The sequence below is a fragment of the Myripristis murdjan genome, chromosome 24 (assembly GCF_902150065.1).
Source record: "Myripristis murdjan chromosome 24, fMyrMur1.1, whole genome shotgun sequence".
NCBI lineage: Eukaryota > Metazoa > Chordata > Actinopteri > Holocentriformes > Holocentridae > Myripristis > Myripristis murdjan.
Genome location: NC_044003.1, coordinates 17,988,066 through 18,012,856, shown reverse-complemented (window position 1 = coordinate 18,012,856; position 24,791 = coordinate 17,988,066). Strand labels below are relative to the sequence as shown.

Sequence of the window (24,791 nt, the reverse complement as noted above, 5' to 3'; positions counted from 1 at the left end):
TAATGACTACGTGTTCTCTTATTTCAGGAACAACAGGGAAGTTAAGGACTCCCAAACTTTTGATTCATTTATCAAAATCTGCACAAAACGGCTATGTTTGAATAATAAGTTGTGCAATGTTCCTTGAACGTCTCAAGGGCAGTAGACTGTTTCAGCAAAGGTGCTCCATTTGAGAAAGTGTGCTTTCACTATGTTTAGCTCTCCTACGGCCTCAGCAGCTGCTGTAATACATTTTCCGTCTGTCTGCACTCACACACTGTGACATTGCACATAGGAAAGAAAGTTGGGATGACAACAACAAAATGGCCTCTGTCAGATAATGTAGTTATCTTTGCTTTACTGACCTTAGCCTTTGCTTTACTAGACTCAACATCACTTTAAAGTGCAAGAAAAGTACAGGATTTAGTCTTGTTGACACTGAAGGGACACACTGTTTGAGCTTCACAGGACACACCGACATATCTATAGTCAGTATTATGTAGCTTTGTGGCATCAGACAGTGTAATACGGAATGAATGTAGAAAAAGAAGGAATAGGTGAAGTGAGAGATCTTCAGTATTTTGGCCCTCTTTGCCATGTATTAACAGAATCAAACAATCATGAGCGTTGAAAATTATAGGTCCTGGAGAATTCACAGGCTGCTGAATAATAGGGAACGGCATTAGGAAAAAAAAAATGCCTCAATTTGTTGTTCCAGATTGTACAAACTGCAAGTGCATCGTGCATGGGGACAGAGTGACTGTATTAAAACCGTGCAAAGCAGAGTAACATCACATGCAAACCCCTCACAATATATAAAGAATTCACACACTTGCTTCAGCAACAGGAAGTGACAAGGTGTCATATGTCTCTAATGTCCACACTGGTTCAGACTTTGCTGTAAGTTCAGCAGGTAACTGAATTCATCAAAATTTATGTGTGACTGCCACTGTTGCTCTCATCACAGATATAGCACGAGATGCCTTGACGCAATGTTACCTAACCATAGCCAGAGTCAGAGTCAGCCGAAGTTTACTCACTTCTGTTATTACACTCATTACATAACTTGACATCACAGTCCCACCTTCAGTGCTGCAAGCCGCACATTCTCTCTTCCGCTCCACTTCCAAGATGTGGCTACCTTGCTGATGAGCCAGGCTTTTCAGGTGCCTCATGCAATTGCCTTGCATCACTCACCCTGCTTGACTCGATGTGTAACAACTCTCTCCAGTTGAACAGTTTTACATGTCTGGAGTCATTGTGGTTGTTCCAACTCACATTTCTCTTTACATCAATTATTGCTACAGAGCAGAGTCAACCAACTGTGTGCTGTGGAGGCCCAAAAACAGTCTGCATGTTCTTCCTCCAGCCAAAGACTACACCAGCTAAACTCACTCATTGGCACATATTCAAACAAAAGGGAGGGGAAGTGATTAGTGAAATCATGAAGTGTACTAATTGGCTGATATGACAACATGCATGACTGGATACCACATTATTGCCATGATATTTGCTGAGTGAGTTCATAAAAAATGGTGACCCTATAACCTTTCCTTTAGCACCATCCTCAGGCCATTTATTTTATTTGTACACAACAAACCCTTAAAAGACATGCACAGACTGCTAATTAATTTGCTTCTCAGGAAGAAAACCTTATCAATCCTCTTGTCACTGTTACCTTTCCTCTAGCACCACGCTGAGTCCAACATGTCAAATTTGATATCTTACAATCTATTGGGCTGATTGCCATGACAGTTTGAAAGCACATTCATGCTCCCCAGAGAATGACCCCTGTTGATTTTGGTGACCTCATCACCTTTCTTCTAGAAAGGTCCTCAATGACAAATTGGCACTCAAGATATCACTAAATTGGATAAGCAGATTGCTATGATATTTGCTAGTGCATTCATGCTCCCCAAAGGAAGATATCTCTTGATTTTAATGACCCCCATTACCTTTCTGCTAGTACTGCCTCAGAGCAAAATGTAAAAACTGACATCTCAAAATCTACAGGAAAGATTGACATGGAATTTGGAAAGCATATTCGTGCAACTCAGGGGATGGGGACCCTGTCAATAATTCAGATATGCAAACCTATGCTGCCACTATCAGTACTTCTATTCCCCAAACATGCACAGAGCCAACGACCAGTGGCAGAGAACCCACACTAGCTTGACTCTTCCTTCACATTAAAATATTTACAGTAGACGACATTTACACCATGTGTATTTGGAGCTGTTTATCAAAATTCTGGAGCTTCAGTTTTAGCGTCAAATAACCACTGAGATGCATGAAAATGAACATCTTGTCTATCTTTAAAGCAAACTTTGGTGCAGTTTCTAAGAGTTGAAAATGTAATTTGAACCAGCTACATGAAACAACTGCTAAACTCAAGGTTTTCTAAGTACATTGAGAGAGGAATATTGAAATCTGATCAGCAGCAGTTACTATGCTTGGAAAGCCTGGTATGATAAAATGAACTGAAGGGAGATTGCAGCCTGGACTGATGCTGATATTCTGCTGTTTCTTCATATGTTCTCACCTGGTACAAACAGCGGAGAAAAGTAAATTACAAGGCACAGACAAGTCCATCATGCCTACTTACAGTTACAGGGACAGGAATCAGATTTGTTTTGATTCCCTCTCCACGGGCACTTTCTCTAACCTGGCAGGATGGCAGGTTACCAAGACTGTTCTTTAAACAAGCCACTTATTATTGTGTTTGACTTTTGTTTTACAAGCCTTGCTTCACATGTTTGGGCAGTGTGAACAAAACATATATGAAAACGCTACATTAAGTAACCCTATGGTTTGCACCAAGGAAAACAAGCTGTAGGTGTGCCCTGTTGCACAGTTTGACAACTGGGAGCTGCCCAGTATAATCACAGCCTTCCTCTGTTTAAGCTCCTTGCTCCAAGCTGCTTGACAGTGGTTGCTGAAGAAGAGCAGAACATGATTCATTCATTTTCCACTCCCTGATTGTCCCGGCTATATAGCAAGCTTCCAGTCAGACCAAAGTGCATTGACAATACCATAAAATTATATAGTACAGTACACTGCCATACAGTATACTCCACTGCTAATTGTAAGGCACTGATCATTAGAGAAGCAAAGGTGTGCTGATTTCTTGTGTCAGTGGCTAATTTTCTGACCTCATTTCTAATTTTAGATTCCTCATCACCTCAGACAAAGTGAAAATTCCTCGAAGTGAAAGTGACATGTGAGAAATAATATTCTAGGCCATGTGTGGCACATAATCTACTTTTCCCCCATTTTCTGTGTTATTTATGGTTGTGTATTTTTAGCATTTCTTTTGCTCTTTTTCTTTTTAGTCTGCAAGTGACATTTGTTAACACGCAGCGCCTCGTGTTTTACCTCTTTCTACAGTGCCCTCACGCTTTCCCTCTCTGTCTTCTGTCCATGGGCAACTTTTAGAATACACTGCTATTATTCCACAGAATAATCCCCGGATGAGTCCTTTTGAGAGGCAGCAAAGCATATTCATCGGAATAAATGAAAGTGGAGAGGGTGACGGTGGTATAGCTTAGTGGGTGCAGGGCTATTATTGCGGCCTTGCTCCATTCTAATCTTTCCAGAGCTTCCACTAGTGACTGTCCAGCATTCAGCTCCTCTTACATCTCACTTCCATGCATTAAGCCAACTCATTTTCCACAGGAAACTGAAAAAATGTCTGCCTGCCAGGGACCTTTATCTCATGAGCAGGGCATGCCAGTAATGGCTTGCTCTGCTCGCTGCTGTTAATCATGGGTAGAGGAAATGTCCCTTCGTGCGCTGAAAACCATCTCTTGTGAAGAGCGGGACAGGATGTTGTGTATTAACCTGCCATGTGAAAATTACAAATTGCTCGCTTTCACTCTGTTCCCATGTTTTCCTGTCAGTCATCGTGTGGTACTTAATCTCTCAAGCACCAGCCACATTCTTTGCTTTCTTGACATGAGTAGCAAAGAAATACTTACAAATGTCACACTAATTCGTGCAGCATACAAAACACCCTGCACCATGTCAGCTTCCCTCTCAGTCCCTGAAATAATGATTTTAAGACATGAAGACGACATCCGTAGTCGCCCATATCTGCAACCTGCATCTTAATGTGAGATCAGGACTTAAATATCTCTCGTACATCAGCTTCTAAAACAGTTTCAAAGGCTGCTTTAATGTGATTTTATTCTCTCACTCTCCCTCCTCACAGCTAAGTGCCAGCAGGCATTATACAAGTACTGAATGTTTGCTTAACACAAAGAGATGAAGCTCAAAAGCTCCTTATTCAAGTCTCTGTCTGTTTGCTCTCTCTCTTTCTTGCCCCATCCCTGATTTCATGCTGGTGTCTCTCTGTGCCGACGATCAGCTGCCCAAATGTAGGAAGCAATCACAGGAGGAACCCATTTGGAAATGCAGATTCCTTGCGTGTCCTCTGGGACTGCGTGTTCGTGTGTCAGAGAGGGTTTGCCCATCAGAGATGCAGGTTAGTTTGAACAATGATAGATAGGATTTAATGGCATACCTTCACCATTTTCCCATGAAGTCGGAACACGTTGACCCTATTCCAACTTCTGTAGCACCACTGTTCACTTTAATTTCACACCTGAATCAACTGGACACGCCAGTTCAGAGCGGTTGGCTTCGATGTTTCAGATCAGCTGTAATGTGATTATTTTAACTGATGCAGAGAGAAAATGGCATCCAGCAACACGGATCCTGGGGAGGGTGTCATCTTATGTGATGGTCTGACATTAGTGGCGTTACATAACCATGACCTCCGGCTCTGCTGCTGCCTGACTCTGGTACACCACCACCACCCACACACACATTCACACACACACACACACACACCCACGCACATGTAACACCCCTCCATCCCTCCCACAATCATTCTGCTTGCGTGGCTTCAGACATGAGCCCAGCTCTGCAACCAAACAAGCTTTTGGCACTTGCTGAAATGTCCTCCTGATCAGCTGATGCACTCAGCTGAGATGGACAAGCAAGCACATGCAGCATCAGACAGAGGATGATGCTCGTGTTGTCATCATGACAACATAGTGGGATGACATTGTGGTAAATTAAGAAGTGGCTAAATATGACCTTCAGTGTGTGATCATCACACGGCAAGCCAAGAAATCAGTTGTGGTTTCTGAAAACCATCAATTAAATTTATTTTCCTAAAAATACCTTATTTCCATGTTCCTCATGTCAGTTTGATATTTTACTGTCTATTTACGGTTATATATTATAACAATCAGTATGATACACTAATATTATTTTTAACTCACTGTATTTATTCCCCAGCCACTTGCACTGATATGTGTTGCTGATGTTCTTCATTTTTCATATGACGTTATAACATTTTAGCACACTGTGTTAGTGCCAATTCTGTTGTGATAACCTGGAATTTCGGATTAAATTGTTTTAAATAAGTTTGCCACCTGACATATCATACAATATGCTGTATTTTTTTTTTTTTTTTTTAATATAAGTCTTCTCAACTGTTGTGAAGTTGTATTTTAACCTAGGTTTGTATTTTAAGCTCTGTTTATACAGTTAAGTCAGTTCTGTAGAGTACAGTACATATTGTATTTTGAGGTTCTTGCCAATACCCAGTCATATTTACAGTGATTTGTTATATAAATTCACTTTAGATAGATCAGCCTAAAAAAGGGGGGAAGTGCACTAACTAATCTTCTTGATGAGGTGCTATTTTCAATTACATCAGTCAGATACACCTGACTGTGATGTATACTAGAAATCCACTAGACAATTAAAATTAAACAGACTGAAATTGTGTACTCATCAGGGAACAACCAGTTACGCTGTCAAAGGAGTGTATGCACTGCTGTTCCACTTCTCTGTCATTTTCTCTCTCTTTCCTTCTTGTTGGATAATCTTTTATTTATTGTACAATGTGTTTGTTGGCTGTGTCTGTCCTCTGCGCCGTTGCTCTCACAGGCAGGTCAGCTTTGAATAAGAGATTCTTGATGTCATTAAAATTAACGTGGTGAAAGGAAATTAAACAAAAGCACGGGTAATGGGAAGGCTTGCCAGGTAGCATTGCGGAGTGACAGTCAAAAGAGATCCTGACAGCCATCAGACATCTGAAACCACTTAGCTCCTGCAATAAAAAAGACACCAACCCCAATTTTAGAATAGTTGGAGCTCTACTGCATATATTCATGTTGGGATCATAATCCTCACTAGAAGCTCATTTATTTTCACTCAGTATCTTGATTCATTATTCAGTATCGCAACAATAAAAGTACTGTCATTATGTTAATCAAGGACTCGAATGATTCACCATCCTTCAGAGCACGCCTAATTTCATTTTATTCTTGCGCTATCCTTTTAGGAATTGGCTGTTTTATATTTGTTGGATAACTCATCTTAGAATAAAACTGCAGATTTTATAAATATGACCCAGCAAAATGCATGCCTGTTCTTTTTCCTTTTATCTCGGAGTGTTCTCAGTGTTTATCACAGTACATTGAGTTCAAAAGCGAAAGCAGCAGCACCCTCTCTTACATGAGTAGACAGAGCTTCAGGGAGTTTCTGTCATATGTCAACCTTGGAGCTTCAACTGTGCTTTGATAGCTAAAAAAAAAAAAAAAAAAAAAAAGGTTCTTTGTTTTCTATGTCCTTGACATACGTCTAGCCAACTGATTGTACATTCAAGTCTCAGATGGGAGGAATAGGTTTACATCAGAATCACCATAAATGAGCATTTTTCTGGACACATAGTGACATTTTACATTATAATACAACAAATATTGTTGTATGGTACAAAGATAACTGTCAAAGACAACTGCTTCAGGTGTAGCCCAGAACAACAGAGAAGCCTACAGACACGCCGCCTCACTGCCGCGTTGCTGTCGACTTGTCAGATTACAAAACATGACAGGAAATTACTTGGATTCATATAATTCCATTTGCAAGCCTGTGGTGACTGTAAATGAGAGAAATAGCTATCGCAACCTTGATGTCACCATTACAATTGTGCCCTTTTTCTGGAAAGAACGGTGAGAGCCTCTGAAATGTTTCTGACTTCAGCATGGATTAGCGTCAAATCTGCAGTGCTGCTCCTGTGTCACTTATGATTAGGTGTCCTGCTAGAAGATCTGGAGGAAAATTCGCCAAGCCCTCTGCGCCCCGCACACCCCGGTCACGTCGCAGAGCTCCTTAGATAACCAGCCTAGATATGAGCTGAAATGATGGCTGTGAGATCCATACACAGCACTTGTGTAAGATCAGCATGCAGAAACAGGGAGTGTGGCATGGGGTTTGGATAATGAGATGACACATCAGAGAGGTAAAGATAATGTTAATTCCAACACTAAAAATCCTGTGTAGTCATATAATAAAGGGAAAATTTGCACTGTTGGCTCCATTAAGTAGCACTCAGTGATGGATGAACAGAAGCCTCAGCCCCTTTTTTGATATTGTGATACCCTTGATGAAGGTATCTGTGCTGAAACACGTAAAGAGGCCTTAGAACAATAAAGAAATTGACTTTCTCTTTTCTAACATCATTTTACATTAGCCTTGACTTCAATGAGCACCACTGGTTGCTAACAGAAGCATAAAGCAAGAACACACTCTAATATCCCCTCTAATCCCTCCAGACAGGACCTGTGGTGCTACAAAGCAGCGATTTTGTAATCATAAGATTTCCTCTAATTGGACACTAAATTTCATAAGCTAAAATTACAAAAATACATAACTAGTTAAATGAATGAATGAATAAATAAGTAAATAAAATTAAAATCAAAGTACAAACAAATACGGTGAGGTAGCCACATCTTCAGGATTATTTTACATCTCAGTTTTTCTTCACTGTAGTCTCTCCAGGGGATGAGCTGCTCAATGATTTCTCATTAGCCAAATGCGTTCAATGGCCTCTTCCGGCCACGCAGGGACTTACGAGAGTGCCGGTTCCGACGACTGGCACAGCGAGCACCGCTGGAGAGAGATTGCATAACCAATGATAGTCTACTGTGACAATAACTGGCTTGGTGTGTTGCTGAGACAGTTGTCCAAGGGAGGGGAGAGAGAGAGAGATAGATAGAGAGAGAGAGAGAGAGAGAGAGAGAGAGAGAGAGAGAGAGAGAGAGAGAGAGAGAGAGAGAGAGAGGATAAGAGTAGATCGGCAAGACAGCGGGTCACAGGTCAGGTGTTCTTGCCTCGAAGAGAGGTTGTCACTTTTTTTTTTTTTTTTTTTTTTTGAAGACGGAGCATATCAAAGGATCTTATAACAATGTTTCAAAGCCAAAAGTAGTGTTGTTTTATTAGATAAAAGCTCCTAGTCATATCACAGATGAAAGAATAAATGTTGTGGCTTGTAATTGTGGCCTGTATTATTTTTCTATTACTGTCAAAGAGACAAAATGTAATGTTAAAGCTGCTTGTAGGTGACTTGATGTGGAGGACCCTTAGTATACCATTTCTGATATAGGGAAATAATGTCATCAAATAGCATAAACTACCTCTGTAGTTTGAAAATATACTTCAAATACAGGCATTTACATACACTGTATATATATTTTTTTAATGGTAAAAAGGAAGGCTTTGGTATCTTTATGGTCCTAAGAAGCTGTGGCTGCACACACAGCCACGTGTCCATGAAACACCATTAAACTCTAACCACTTCTGAGCTTTAAAGCCACTAAGTATCTGCTGTGGCAGATTTACAGTCCAGCAAAATGAGGTGATCTCACCCTCAGACAAGACAAGAATCTGTCCCTGTATTATCATGACCAAATATGGGCTTGGGCTTCTGACCTCACTTGTGTGCCTGCGAGTCCAAAACAGTTAAATCACTCTGTGGAGATGATTGCTCTGTCATGAAAGAACGATGAATAATATCTCAGTGATTTCAATCTGAAACTCACTCAAAATTCGGTTTCCCACATATGTATATGTATATTTTAGCTGCATGTCTGCAGTTCTTATTTTATCATCATCCTCACTGCTTTGTTAATCATTCCTCCCTCCTCCCTTTCACTGTAAGATTTCCAAAATGCTTTTTACCTAAAGGCCTGCCAGGAAGTTTTTGTCAGGAGATAATATTTAGCTTTGATTACTCACAGGTCTTACATGAAAAAAGAAGCTCAGACTATAAATTTCAGTCCAGTAAATCAGTATGTAAACATTGCCACCAGTGGGATGACAATGTTTAAATAATACTGCAGTACCAAACTGGGCCTGGACAACTGATCTTGCTTTGTAAAACATGATAATACCACTAGTAGTACAACCAGCCCATTGCGACTTCCAAGTCAACTAATATGATGACTGTTACAGCTTGTGTTTAAATGGTGAAGACAAAAACAGTGACAATCTCTCGTCTAGTGTCTGCTGACAGTATTTTGCCTCTTTACATGTTTGGATTTTTGCATTTTAGTGCCATGTAGTGACCTTTTCATATGTTTACCGCAGAAAGTACCCGTTTAATTATACTGTGCTACTTTCACCACTCACTGTATGTCAACAGCCACCTGACACCGGGAACATCAGCCCTGACAGTCTCCAGCTCATGTTCCATCGAGTTGGAGCCCCTCTCCAATTTGAATGTATAAAGTCCAGTGAAAGGGCATCCAGGAATATGTTGGCCTGCCTGTGAGCTGGAAGAAACAGTTATTACAATGATTCAGAGTGATTGTTGACATATTCTCCAAAAGGTTAGGAAGGGCTGTCACTGCCATTATATTCTGCACTTTTCCACCCACCAGAAAAGAACTGTACTCACAACAGAGTGTGTGTGTGTGCGTGTGTGTGTTTGTGCATCTGGCCTTGGCTTGTTGGCAACAAGAAAGGACTTGCAGAACCCGCAGCGCTCTTGGTGATGTAGTGACCATTCATTTCATTCTCGAGAACACATTTTATTCTTCAGCAAAAAAAAAAAAAAAAAAAAGGCAAAATGACAAATCAGTATTATTATCACAGTTTTCGGCATGGTGATATTGATAAGATTTCAGTATAGATGAGAACAGGCAAGAGGCTGATAAACAGTGCAGTAGAGTTTTTGAACATGTGGGAAATTACTATTCACAGGAGACAGCAGTTCCGATATTACCGATTGAAAACAAAACACTAGAAAACCTATGACTTACTCATCACAAATTGCCATGATGGCTGACAGTGGAAAAACAACAAACAGAAAAAACAGTTTCTACCTTTAAACTGTCGGAAAGATTGAGAGTAAAGCAAAACAAAACAAAATCAACTAAACAATGATACCGCGGTGCCACACCACTGGTCCGACGGCCTATTATTATGAAACTCCAATACTCTGAAAAATGTACAATTGGACTGACAGCCCATTAGTCCAATGGCCTGTTATCCTGAAAACAAACACCCATTGCTCTGAAAACACACACTCTGGTGTTGCTGAAGCTCTGTGACTGCTGGTGTCATGTAAAATTTTGCACCCCTGCCAAGAAAAGCATCCACCCCTGTTGACCATAACTTTGACCTGAGGAAACCCCTGCTTAAGCTTAACCAAATATACCGAGTGGACATTTTTTGTATTATTGGGGTTTGGGAATATGGGCATAATGTGCCCAATTCCACCTGATCTAGATTTGATAACTCTCAAGATGAAGAACGTGGAGGGGAAAGCACAGTGAGTGGCGCTGTGTGACCGTGACACAGCGGGACTGAAATAACAAAGCCGACATTATAAAGAACAACAAGGGGAGCCAAGATTGGGATAAGTGAGAGATGAATTCGTGAAGTGACCTCATTTCTGACTTCAGCTCTGAGTTTTAAGTCTGTTCTCAATTCGCAAATGTCTTCAGTTCAGCTCAGTGAGGGCTGCTTCTGAATTCATAGCGCTGCAGTCTTTTGATCACAGTTTTCTAGAAGTTACTTCACTCATATGGTTTGGCTTTCTTTAGATTTACAAGGACATATCATCACCAAAAGGACTAATTAATCAAAAACACATCATATTGCTTGTTTGTTTGTTGCTGCAGAGGGCTTATCTTTTGTGCCCTGCCTTGCCACTTCCTGAAGCTTGGTCGGATCCATCTGGACCCCAGAGGGCAAGACAATGTAACCCAGAAAGGACACGGTCTCTTTGTGAAATTCACTGTTTTCTGGTTCAGCACCAAGGCCATTCTCTCAGCCAGATGACGACCCTCTGGACATGCCTGATTTGTTCTTGATGAGTGTGAAAAGAAGGATGTCGTCAAGATGAACTGTTTGAGTATTTCATGGAAGACGTCGTTGATGAGAGCCGGGAAAACTGCACGGTATTGGCCGAAAGGCATCACTAAGAAACTGTAGTGCCCGGTTAGTCGATGCAGGGAGGCAATTTGCCATTTCTCTTGCCTACAAGGAAGTCTTAGGACACTTCACATGACTGATTGAGGTCTCCTCCCACCTTGTCTGCCAATATTTGGTCACTTCAGGACCATGGACAGTGGTGTTATAACAGATATATGACCTCTTAGCAAGACATTTCTGTTGGATCTCTGCTCTAATTAGCTAGCTTGCTAATTAGACTCTAATGTGACTTTATTGTTCATGTCAATTACAGGCAACGCTAGCTTAAGGGGACAGAGGAGGCGGGAGGGTGGAGGGGCTGGGGTGCTTCAAGAGACCAATCAGAGTTGGTGAAATTCTTTTGGATCCCCACTAGATGTCAGTAAATCTAATTTCTTGCAAAATGCTGATTTTCTTTTCTTTTCTTTCTTTCGTTCTTTTTTTTTTTTTTTTACTTGTTTGTTTCTATTTTTCCTCAATGGCCTGTTAACCCAGGTCTGCCCTGACATTGTGAGGTCACCATGAACCACAAAATTTTGTCTGCAGGGTGCCATTTCCATAATTGCAATCTTTATAGGATTAGTGGTTTTACCCATAAGTGCAGGCCAACAAAAGAATAGAATAGAAAAGAGTCTTCACCCGGGTTAAAAAAATAAAATAAAATAAATAAAACCAAAACAGTAATTGGCACACACAGCAGTAAATAAGAAATTATAAGCTACACATTAAGACAAGTCTACCAGAGTACATTGTGCTGATTTATTTAAATCTTAACCTTTGTATATATTAGTGACAGTAATGAACATTTTCTGTACACCATGTTGCCATGGAAGTGTCTGCATTTCAGCGACCAACAGAGGGAGAAGACTACAAGTAAATATAAGGACGAAAGCAATTACACTGATTAGAGAGGCCGAGAAAGTAATCAAACCGTCTTAGAAGATGGAGCTTAGCAAGACACTTGATTAGGTTAAGGCCACTATTTCCTAACTGCCATGTGCCTTTAACCCTTATTTCAACAGGCATGCACACCAAGAAGACTATGTGTGTCAACAGTACAGGCCTGAGGCAACTGCGGCAGCCGCTTTTGAAGAGCTAAATAAGATTTGATGTCTGGACGCCTTTATGCATCATGGTGCTGAAACCATATTTGCTTTCAAAACTATAGCATATTCTTTACAAGCCTTTTAGGTCACTGCAACCCAGTTATGTCATGGCAGGGCTCATTTACAGAGTTGGTGCAATTAAGATAAGGCAAGGCTTTGGCATTTAGTTGAAATCAAAAGCAAACCTGGAGCCGTTTGACAGCTGTGATGGGCAAAAACAACAAGTTATTCATCTCAGAATCACATAAAAACAACAATATGTCTTCAAACACTGCTCTTCAAAAGCACTATTGATCTGTTTCACAAACAGCCTTTTTTAATTTTTTATTTTAAAGTGGTTAAATTTTTATTTTTAACTGGCTACATATAACAAGATTGCCAAAATATGATTTTAAATATGTAGGCCCTGTTGAAATATCAAAAAGGTGATTAGTCTCGCCTAAAGTATACAAAATGGGATTAATTAGAATGTCACATTACAAGTATAAGTATTTGTTTATACACTTAAGATGGTGAATATAAACAGTTATAAATGACAATAATTTTGCTCATCTCAGGGATAAACATCATTATGAATCATCAGACTGTCATAATTGTCTGGTTATTTCTGTTAGATAGTCCAGCTGCTGTGCAGAAAAGCCAACAGTTTACCCAGTGACCTTTGAACAACCCTTGACCCCTGATCGGGCTGCTCTGCTCTCTTTCCCAAGTGACCTTTTAAACACCTAAGCGCCGTACATGAGCTGTCGCCTCTGTTCTTGAACCGTTTCCTCCCTCAGGTCCTCCTTCACACCGCTGGAGCTTGGCTGTCAATCAAATATTTCCAGGCCATTCAGTGTGAAATGATAATGTTGCTCATTGCCCATATTTTTTTTTCATGCTGCCACAGATGTGGCGGCTCTTCAGCGGCACAGCAGGTTCACTGCAGCTGATGTTTTCAAATAACCTGCAACTGTTTCATTAAAACGGACAGGGTAACTCTGTCTAAGTGGTGATTATAACCTTTATTTTTAGCCATAAATATGTTGAAGCCATGCTGCTGACAGCGGATGTCTTTGCAAATGTGTTTCTGCTCCTTAACCTATTTGATGCAGTGCAACATAATCAAAGAGATAAAATGCCTCACATCTCAATCTTCTTTGAACATGTTTGATTTCAGAGAGATTTTGCTTCTAAATGTTACTATTTTGAGTAAGTGAGGCCACTCTGAGGGGAGAAATAATTGTGGTTCAGCTTTCAAATCCTACATGATCTGTGCAAACACTCCCTCTACTGTTCATTCAAGTCTGCAGCTGCCAGTGTGGTCTATGGTGCTGCCTTCAGGAGCCCTTCTAAAACTCCAAACTTAGATTTAGTCATACATTCGGTATTCAAATGTTAGTCCGAAATAACTGCAAAACAGGAAATAACTACTTTCTTTGCTTTTTATTTATTTTATTTTTTTTTTGTTGTTGGCCGTCAGCTGTGTGAATCTGCACAGAGCTGAGGCAGCATAATGAAGAGGAGAAGATGCACATCAGACATTCAGTCCATGGTTCACCTCAGGAGGCATACACATACCGCCCTCTGTCGGGGACCACTGGGAATAGACACATAAAATGGGTGACACCCGAAAGCTGAAGTAGGCATATCAAGCACTCTCCAGTAACTGGAGAGTTCTTACTTGAGAAATCGGTATATATATATATATATATATATATATATATATATATATATATATATATATATATATAACATTACAAGGCTTAATTGTCTTTTCTGTAATAAAAAAAAAAAAAAAAGCTCTCAAATACAAGAAGACCACACTGTCCAAATTAGATGCAAATTAAAAAGGCAAATAAAAGGCACATAAAAAAAACTCCCGATGAGAGTTCCGCATTATTTTGTATTTAACTTGTATATTTACTGCTATTCCACATGGCCTTTAAAATGATTTTACATCACATTTTCACTTTAAGTTGCTCAGTGAAAAATGCGTGCGACCAAACTGGAGCTATTAGTTTCTCGTGTGTGTGTGTGTGTGTGTGTGTGTGTGTAATCACTTCCTTGTGTACATACCGTACATTGCAGTGTTTTGTTTTGTTTTTTTGGATGCATGTCAGGTGAAGAGGCCAAGGCAAAACCTGTTTGACCTCGGCTATGGACTGATTGATTTTTGGCCTGCGTTAAAACAATCGTACAGTGTGATCAGTCCTACTGAACGATTCAACAGATTTACCTTGGCCTATACATTGTTAACTAATATGTAGAAGTTTCACAGTTATTGAATTAAATGTTTAGAAAAGTTATAACCAAAATGTGATAAAAACGTCCATAGGTGTTAATAATTCTATAATAATTTAATTCAAGTGTGAAATGTCTTTCGCCTGTCGTCACTCTTCAACTAAGTGCGCCCAGCTGCTGATAATCATAATCATATTTATTTATAGAGCACTTTTCAAAATCCATGTCACAAATCAATTAAATTAAATAAATAAAACAAGTCATAAGTCATCTGGTATAACAAAAAACTAACAATTTGGAGTATAAAACCCAGTAAAGGTCAATAAAAGGCAGTGGTGTGAGGAGCGGCGCCATGTCCCGCGGGCCCTGAAGGCAGCGCAGCGGCCGCGGTGAGGTCAGCTGACGCGGCGCTGCTGTCACATGGTGTTTGCAGGCAGAGCGAAGCCCAGCCGGGGCGAATAACAAGCTGGGGCTCTCTACAAATACACAGCTGGCCAGCGTCTGCCCCTGCTTCTTCGCACTCACACGTCCAGCATGGCGTGGACAAAGTACCAGCTCTTCCTTGCGGGACTTATGCTCACCACCGGCTCTATCAACACCTTATCAGCAAAGTAAGTAGATAGGTGCTGCGGGCCAGGTCTTTGTGTTGTGTGTTGCTAAACTCATTTTCACTTATTGCTGTGGGAGCAAGACGCTAACACAGAGTTGGGCTTTGCGCATTACATTTATACTACTAAGTTACCTTGTCGACTAAATAACGTATTTTTTTTTTTTTTTTAAGTTTATTACACTTTAATAAGGTCTTATTAACCGAAAGTACATGTCTGGGTCAGTTAATTTTAGCTAGCTCGCAGCAGTATCGTTAGCTAGCGAGTGAACAATAAACCAACTTCACACAGCTTGTGCAGACCATCGTTAGCTAGCTGGCTTTATTTGTGATAAATCGTATGATAACAGGCTATAGTGCTAGAAGGTAGACATCAAACTAACAGGGGATTGATCATCTTTATCTTCTTATACGTGATTAGAGGCTAGTCTGTGAGTAACAAGAGGCATTTCAGCTCTATTTACAGCCCTGCTGAGATTGCTGCCTGGAAGCTGTTGTTGGATTGATTAACTTTTAATACTCTGCTGTTAAATGTCAAAGGGTTATATCACCTATATGAGATGGGTAAAAGTAGCCCATGTTAGTTCTGTAAATGTTTAATGCATGTTAGAAAATTGCTTAAACAAGCCATGACTCAGGCACAGATAAGTAATAGCATAGTAACAGGTTTCTTTTAAGGTGAAAGGCAGCTGGCGTGACAAGTATGTCCTGTGTGTTTTAACTTTAATGTCACATGTGAAGAGGTAGGAGCACGATTTTGCCATTTCAGCTAAACTTCTGTAAAGTTCAGCTGTTTTTACTTCTCTAATATCCTGTGACCTCAGCTCTCTGCTGCTCCTAACACAATTGCTCAGTCCAGTTGCACTTCTGCTACTGTCTGCCTGTCTCGGTACAGGTCATGTCAGTAGAACAGTAGCCAAGCGTAAAAATGTTGCCTTGAAGTTAAGTGCCTTAAATCTGTGCAGTGTTTGTGTGTTAAAGAAGCTGTGTCATGTTGCTCTCAGCAGAATAGGCACTGTAGCAATAGTCAGGTCAGGTTTCACTGCAGTCACCTAACACTAACCCCTTCACTGTGCTGCTTCACTGACTATGACGTCCTAAAACTGAGATCTGTTACATTATACATTATACCTGACAGGTTTCGTAGCAGTTCCCTCTTTCCCTGGGGCCGAACGCTGTATAAACTTAATCTAATCCAACGTCACAAATACTACAAATAGCTTGGTTGTTATAGGTGACTCAGATCAATGGACCGTCACACTCTAGTCTGCCACGAGTATTGATGAGCCACAAAAAACTTGTGCGTCTAAGGGAAGAGCTGTGTCATCACTTTTAAAAGAGCACATTCCCTTGCCTTGCTTATTGAAGCCGACAAAACACTCACATGCCAGTCATGCTTCCTCTGATTGTCAGGCTATAAAGGTCAATGGGTTATGCAGGCTAAGTAAAGCACTTATTAACTTAGGCTACCTGTTAGACTGTACAGTATTTTACATGAATCCATAATGAGTGTCTTTTATGGATGTTCGGTTATATAAAATGTCTTAACAAATGAATGTTCTCTTGTGTGGCAGATGGGCTGATATGTTCTCGGCTCAGGGTTGCCATAATGAGCCCAGTCACGAGTTCTCTCACCCGTTTGTACAGGTACATTAATGTTCTCTCCAAAAAATAATGCAATTTGCTGTGTTGCTGTCATTATTACACATGTACATTATTTATTTTACATGTAAGACTAAAAAGAGACCAATGTAAAACAATGCTACAGAAAGAACAAGTGTAGTAGAGGTGAAAAACCAAAGGTTTATAATGGGGTCTCTCTTAGAACTTATTTATATGTAAAACAAGATAAACAGATAAAAGAAACAGAAACAGAAATGAAAAAAAAATAGATATGCATTAAAAATATGACAAAAAGGTGGGAATACATCAGTATTGCATCAGAAAATTGGAAAACAGAATATGTTCAGTTTTGAAACTGAAAATTTATTAGGATTTGTTAGAGATTTTTGTTGTTGTTTTTTTGTAGATGGCCATGAAGAAATGGTCTCTCTATTCAAGTTTTGACTGCCTAAAGTAATTTGGGTAATTCAGGCATTTATAGTTAGCTACTTACCTTGTGGGATATGAATGAAAATTTGAGTTACTTTGAAAACAAAGTTGTTTGTATAAATTATTATAGGCTTCTTCCTATTTGTGCCCAAAGTGTTTCAAACAGAAGTTTTAATCTGCTCTCGTTCTCTGTGTTTCCATCCCTGTGTATTTCTCCCTCGCTCCCGGCCCAGGCAGTGGGTATGTTCCTGGGCGAGTTCAGTTGTCTTGCCGTCTTCTACATCTTGCTTTGCCATGACAGACGTAGCCCAGAGCCCAAGATGAACCCAGGCCAGAGCTTCAACCCGTTCCTCTTCCTCCCTCCTGCCCTGTGTGACATGACTGGGACCTCCCTCATGTATGTTGGTAAGTGGCCACCTCCTCCTCCACCACCAGTTCTTTATCACTCAGCTGCCAAGATTTAGTGTTTTCAGTTATAAGCTAAACTCTTGAAAATTCACCGGACCTTTTCAGGGGCCCAGCTATTACTGTGGGCCGGCCTGGCTACTCCTAGTGCAGTCTATCCACCCAGATGGTTTTTGTGTGATTTGGTGAGTTTCCAGTCTACTGCAATCTTCCCCATTGCCCTTCACCCCAGTACGATGGGGCTGCATGGGTACTGTTTTCTAGGGCTCAAAAATCAACATGTGAAAGAAAACAATAACAAGAGCTCTCTCCTGAAACAATGACAAAGATACTCAGCATAATCACAGTCCTCAGGGGGAGGTCGTTTCAGTGGGAACTATTTGCGGTCAAAGAACACCAGCAACCTGCATCTATACCCCTCCAGAAAGTATAAATTAGAGGCAGATAGATATAGTCTGCCAGTGTTCTTCGGCAGAAAATAATTCCCAATTAAATTCTTTGTTGCACTGGGTTACTGGAAGACAGGGAACATCAAACCAGACTGGAAACATCACCAAATCACGGGATGGATGGAAGATTGCTTTACATGTGAGTGAGTAAATATATGGGTTTTTGTATTTTGGGTGAACTGTTCCTTTAAATTGGCCAGAGAAATTGTCCACAAGCCTTGATTTTAGTAGTAAAATTTTAATGCCAGGTGTGAACGGACGGACTGAGAGGTGACCACTTGTGATCAGATCACCAAAGATTTTAAAACCAGGTGGAGACCGGGTCTGTGCTGTGTGGTTTTATGGCATGGAGAGGTAGAAAAAGAAGAAAGATATGATAGTGGGTTTCCATATGTTTCTAGGCCATCAGGTAACCAAAGCCTCTGTTTTGTATTTCTGTTACCCAGCCATGATGTTAGCGAGGCTCACTTTTACATATTTACATTGTCTCCTCTGTCAACAGACTGAGGAGAGCCTTTAACACTGTAATACTAACATACAATAAGAGACGCTGGTAGAGATACTAGTGAATTAGCTAAAACCCCTCAAGTTTCTAGGTGTTAAACTCAAATTAAACTCCTTTTTATTTCTAGCTCTGAGCATGACAAGTGCCTCCAGCTTCCAGATGCTGCGAGGAGCTGTCATCGTCTTCACCGGTCTGCTATCAGTGGCGTTTCTGGGCCGCCGCCTGGTGGCCAGCCAGTGGCTTGGCATCCTTATCACCATCCTGGGTTTGGTGATTGTGGGCCTTGCCGACTTCCTCAGCAAGGGCCAGGGTGACCAGCACAAACTCAGCGACGTCATTACTGGTAAAGGAGCAAATTTCCTATTCATTCCTGTTGTAAATTTTGTGCCAAATAATCTCACGGTGGATAGGAATAACTAAAAAAAGACAAAGCAACCATGTTTCCTCTGTATAGTCAGTGGTGTTGCAACAAGATAGCAGCAAACAAAATAAAGTATGCTTCTAATTTTGGTTTGTTTTTATTATGACAAAGTAACTGTGGAAAACCTTCCCTACAACCATCACGAGAACCAAAACAGCTTGAAAATTGAAATCGGAACTAAAACATTTCCCAAGCACCACAGCAACATTTAACAACTGAGGAAATACTGCATGACAAAGTCAAATTTCTTCTGTTTCCTTAAAGATGCAGTAATTTATTAGCAGCTCATTATGTACCGCTGCTCTCTTTTGTCTTGCAGGAGATCTTCTGATCATTATGGCTCAGGTCATCGTTTCTGTGCAGATGGTCCTAGAGGAAAAGTTTGTCTACAAGCATGATGTCCATCCTCTGCGGGCTGTGGGAACTGAGGGTACAGCAAACGTTCATCTGCATTTAGTACTGCAAACCTTAACCAGAGAAACCCACACTAAAGGAAAATCTAAACAAAATACTCAAACTACTTTAAAGCTACATAAAGCAATTTTAAAATGAACCATAGTGATGTGGGAGTCCTCATTGTAGGTGTCTTTCCAGCATATAATTTTACAGCCGGCCTGTTGTTATTTCCTGGTTTTAGCTCTCAAAATGTCTTTATCGGCCCGACAATATGTTCCCCTAGCTACTTCAGCTTCATCTCAAGCACCTCTGAAACCACAGATTCTGCAGATAAATGTTTCCAAGTTCAGATCAGTCATGTGGGTGCCTCTGTTGGTACAATTAGCACTGTGTCAACAGAGAAAAGTTTATTTAAACAGCTTATCTTGTAGCTGAAAATGTGCAGCGTCACCACATTTTTAAATTGGAGGTCAAAGACAAAATAATCCAATTAAGCCAACAGGATGCCCATGTATTTGGCATTATGTGTTTACAAACCGAATTTGTGCTCGTAACACCCTCTATTGGTCAGAAATCAATTAGTGCGGCTTTCAAAAACAGCTGTTGATGATTCCTAATTTTCCATCGACATCCTACAATGGATTTCACTGCAGGGAACAATCCATCACTGAAGAGGGAGAGATGACGCTTTTTTTCAATTTTGGCTTTGATAGGTCAGAAGGCAATGCATCTACAAGACAAGTTGTGTTTTGAAAAGGGGGCATGACTCATCAACACGGAAAACTCTCGCTGTTGCAACAGATTTTATCACGATCACACAAGAAGTTCCTGCTTGTTCTCTGAAACAAGTTCTCTTGATCCTGGAAATGTAAAAAAATCGCTTCCTCAGGTAGAAATTAATGAGACAGGTTGAGGGAAAGTGGTTGTACCAAAAAAGTAAATACCAACACTTTACACTTCTTAATGTCTTAACAACACTTAATGAATTCCTACCTCCTGGAGCGCACTGAGCTCTCGACCGACGATACAGAACAGTTTCAGTAGCACAGGCTGCGAAAGTAGAAGAAGCTAAACTTCTGATCTGCCAATGTTACAGTCAATAATGAGCAGTGCAAAGGTCCAAGGTCAAAACAGCGCAACACAATGGAGGTCAAAATATTTAAGTGTCCCTTGAAGTTTCATGTATGATTTAGAAGAACTAAAAATATAACAAAGAGCCAAAAGGTTCTCCTGTGTCATTTGTGCTGTTGATGACACATCCTGTAAATTATCTGTGGTAAAAGAGCAATGGTGATTGTACAGTTGCACACCGAAGCATAAGTGCTTAACCAGAGCCTGAAAGGGAGACGTTTGAGGAAAATTTCCCTGACGTTTGTAATACTCTTTTAACATTTTTTTTTTTCCAGTGCAGTGTAGAATTGCAAAAATGGCATGTGGCAACAATAGAGCAAAGTTTGGTTGTTCTGGTGTACTGTAAGAAACACTATGCCAAACACTGTTTCACACACAGCTGTTCATTCATCTAGTTCTTTAAGAGAGAAATTAAATGCAGCAAACATGTGTTTCTCATGTATTATTTAGGTATTATTGTTTAGAGAGGGTGTGCACATTTACTGAATTAGTTCCATCGTCACTGTTTTTGCCCATTTAATTTTATTATAACTGTGGTATTCATTTGCATCTGCTCTTTGTTGGTCTTTATCATTGCTTTATCATGTGTAAAGCCCTGTTTTGGAAACTGCTGTTAATTCCATTCTTCATTCCCAGGGTTCTTTGGTTTCTTCATCCTGTCGCTGCTGCTCATCCCCATGTATTTCATCCCCGTGGGCAGCTTCGCCAGCAACCCTCGCCACGTGCTCGAGGATGCACTGGACGCTTTCTGCCAGATCGGCCACCAGCCCCTCATCCTGCTGGCGCTGCTGGGCAACACCGTCAGCATCGCTTTCTTCAACTTCGCCGGCATCAGCGTCACCAAGGAGATCAGCGCCACCACCCGCATGGTGCTGGACAGCCTGCGCACGCTCGTCATCTGGGTGGTGAGCCTGGCGCTGGGCTGGGAGTCGTTCCACGGCTTGCAGGTGCTGGGCTTCATCGTCCTCCTCGTGGGCACGGCGCTTTACAACGGACTGCACCGCCCCCTGCTGGCCAGGATGCCTTGCTGTGCAGGATTAGTGGACACAGAGGAAGACAGCAGCCTGGCAGAAAGAGAGAGGCTGCTGGATGAGGGAAGGGTCCAGGCCAATGAGGAAAGCTAAACTTTTCAGGTCGACCCTGCACAGACAGCATGACAGCATAATGTCTGTCATGGACATTACACATCTCCCACAATGCTGTCAGTGACAATCGTTTTTTACGTTTTGTTCACACCTCAGATTTTAACTGACTTCTTCTTATCTTTGCACTGCATTCACACCTTGATATGGTGAGTGGGAGTGTGCTAGCTCTTGTAAAGAGACAGATGGCATGGAGAGTGGTGGGAGGGAGTTGTTGCATTGCATACGGGTTTCCATTGGCTTGACTAATTTTACAGATGAAGTTTTTTGTTATATCCTCCTGAAACAAAGGAAAAATAGGTTTTTAGCCAGTGTCAACTGACGTTTTGAGCTGTTTTTTTTATTGGAAAAAAAGGCTTAGAATAAGTTTTTAGTGTTATATAGAGCTTACGAACCAGCACGGCTTTGTGAAAATAGCTGCCACAGAAGTTAAAAATCAATATTAAAATCACTGTAATGTTTCATATAAATTGACTTACATGTGAAATATTTGGGTAATTCTCATGTTTTAGATAATAATTTTGATATTTTTAATGGGACCTTTTCAGATGGTACTGTATGCAATTTTTATGTATTTTAGGTATGTTTTTATTTAATGTTGATTTTGCCAAAATGGCTGACAGTGTGGACATCATACATTGAATACCAATTCTCAGCCTTGAGAAGGCCCCACATTGATGTTTCCTTGTAGATATTTTTTTCAAGATCCCCTTTGTAATCTTCATTTAGAAGAAGCACAAAGGTATTTTCTTATTTCAGTTTGTTTGACTGCATGATCAGATATATGCTGGAAAGCAGCTTGTAAGAATACTTATGTATAACTGTGCTCAGGTCCACTGATAAATTTTTTTGTTTATGTGTCCATGTACCAAGAGGTCTGAGCTCACAAGTATTGATAATACACTAAGTGATTTGCACTTGACATTGTAAACCTTACTTCTCCCACAACACTCAGTTGTCTAGCTAAGATTTTTGTTGTAACAAAAAGGAAAAAGGGAACTGTCATTAAATCACATGTGCTGTAAACGATATTGAATGGATGTAATGAACAAAGGAATGGGGAAGCTCTCAAAAATATATTTCTAAAACAATCCAAAAAGTCTCAAAACATTTTTTGTGTTAGATCATTAAATAGAACAAAGCAGACATTTATGAAGTCATGGCTGCTTTTCTCACCACTTTTCCTCGTCAGTAAAGCTGCATTTGACCAACTTCTGTATGCAGTTGTCCTGCCGCTCCTCATCTCTGTTCCACTGCTCACCTCCACGGTCCCACTTCCTGCTTCAGACAGAGAACCACAAATTACTGTATCTTTATTAATCCCTAAGGCTTGGTGTCAGCATGCAAACTCTAATGAGCTTAACATTAGTGCAGACAGCTTTCAGCTCTTGCATCTTCTCTGCCTCTTTTCAAAGTGAACTGTCTAATAACGCAGAAATGCTGTCACAAATAATGTTTAAAACAAGTGCCAGAGGGTTGCAAGGGGATGATGCTCCTCTGTGGGGAACTTTTGGAAAATGTGTTTTGAAAAACTAATTTCTCCCTTAGATAAACTAGCAATCATATCTAAAAATAACAGGAATAAAAGGGCATGCAATATAAAATTGATTAACTTTGAAATATAATGTAAGATCCTTTCAAGTTAATTTCTTTGTATAGTAAGATAGTCCAGTTTTCATTTAAGGAAAATTGTTATTACATCTACATGAATGTCACTTGGTCTAAATGAAAAGCTTTGGCAACATTTCCACTTTGCTCCACAAGCTGTCCTGTCCCATCAGTAAGAGTGAGGCCCAGGCGAAACTGCACGAGGTTGATTGGCTTACTACGTGAAAAATATGGCCAAAATTATGACCAAAAGTTATGATACAGTTAATGGTATGAAACCTAAATGAGTGAAACAGATGTTGGCTGAGGTTCATAGTTTTGGCTCCTTTTTTCCCAAAGAGTCAACAGATATTTTCCTGCACGTACAGGATGAGAAAAGGAGTGTGTCATGTTTTAACGGGGAGGAAAACATTCATGCAGCCTGAAGTGCTTAGCGCTGACCAGTGTTCGCTGTCAAAGAGACGTAATTCATGTGCACCAGGCTTGAATAGCCCCACACAGAGTGGAAAAACTGCTCTGTACCTGGATACCCCACAAACTGCACAGCAAAAAGACTGGGGGAAAGAGAGAGCAGCAAACGGGTCATGACTTGTGAATCTTCATCGGCTCCGAAAAGGTGAAAATCATGACAAAACTGTAATGAAATCATGACACATTCTGGCTTTTGCAGCTGGGCCAGAAAAGAGCAACACCCAGTGCAAATGTCCATTGTCGCCAGTCCCAAGGCAGCCAGCTGACACCTGCTGCACTTCCTGCCCCCAGCCCCACATCCTCCCTAATGACTGGGCTAATGCTTTAATGGAGGTCAAAGGTTAAGTCCAAGCATTTTTACCCATCCTCTGGGATCTATGCTACACATTAGTGTACAGAAAACAGTCAAACAACCAGCTACTCAAATCATGTTGTCATTAGAATCAAGTTGTCATCATTGGCTTTAATTGTCAGCTAAACTGTCTGGACTGGCTACCTCCTATTTGGACAAATGTGACACCTTGGCAACATTCATACATAGCATCCCCCTTTTTTTCTTACATTTATATTTTAGGACATTCTTCTTGCAGGAGTATTTGCATATCACACTCCTTTATAGCCATTATTATACCACAGAGCAGGGAAATTATTTAAAATGACACATGGATGCTGTCAAATCTATGCATTGTTTATATTTCACATAGATTATTTTGCTCAAATTATTTAATTATTGAAAAATTAGCATTTTGCTTTTACATTAACTTTTTTGTATTCGCTCCATGTTTCAGTCCTTTGCTCTACCACCGTATGTCCAGCTTTGAGTTCAAGCCAGACTTTTTCTCTCTGTATGGTGTGTATGGGAATGAGCCACTAGGTGGCAGCGTTTTGCTAAAAGTGGAAGAAAAGAAGGTCGTTTTTTATGTGTGGCTTTGATTATAGGCTGCTACCTCGTTGATGTACTGAGGAAAAAAATATTAAATTATATTGTCCGCAGTAACATTTAGGTAAAATAATAAGCTGAATTC

The 24,791-nt window shown here is 40.5% G+C and overlaps 1 protein-coding gene across 1 annotated transcript; it reads left to right on the top strand.

Annotated features, from left to right (window-relative positions):
* Window positions 1-15,017: 15,017 nt before the first annotated feature.
* On the top strand, window positions 15,018-22,778 carry slc35f6 (solute carrier family 35 member F6). Its single transcript, XM_030047781.1, has 6 exons — window positions 15,018-15,190; window positions 16,761-16,833; window positions 17,472-17,643; window positions 18,725-18,940; window positions 19,338-19,448; window positions 21,182-22,778. The coding sequence occupies exons 1-6, from the start codon at window positions 15,114-15,116 to the stop codon at window positions 21,667-21,669; spliced, it is 1,137 nt and encodes a 378-aa protein (XP_029903641.1). The 5' UTR covers window positions 15,018-15,113; the 3' UTR covers window positions 21,670-22,778.
* The last annotated feature ends 2,013 nt before the right edge of the window (window positions 22,779-24,791 follow it).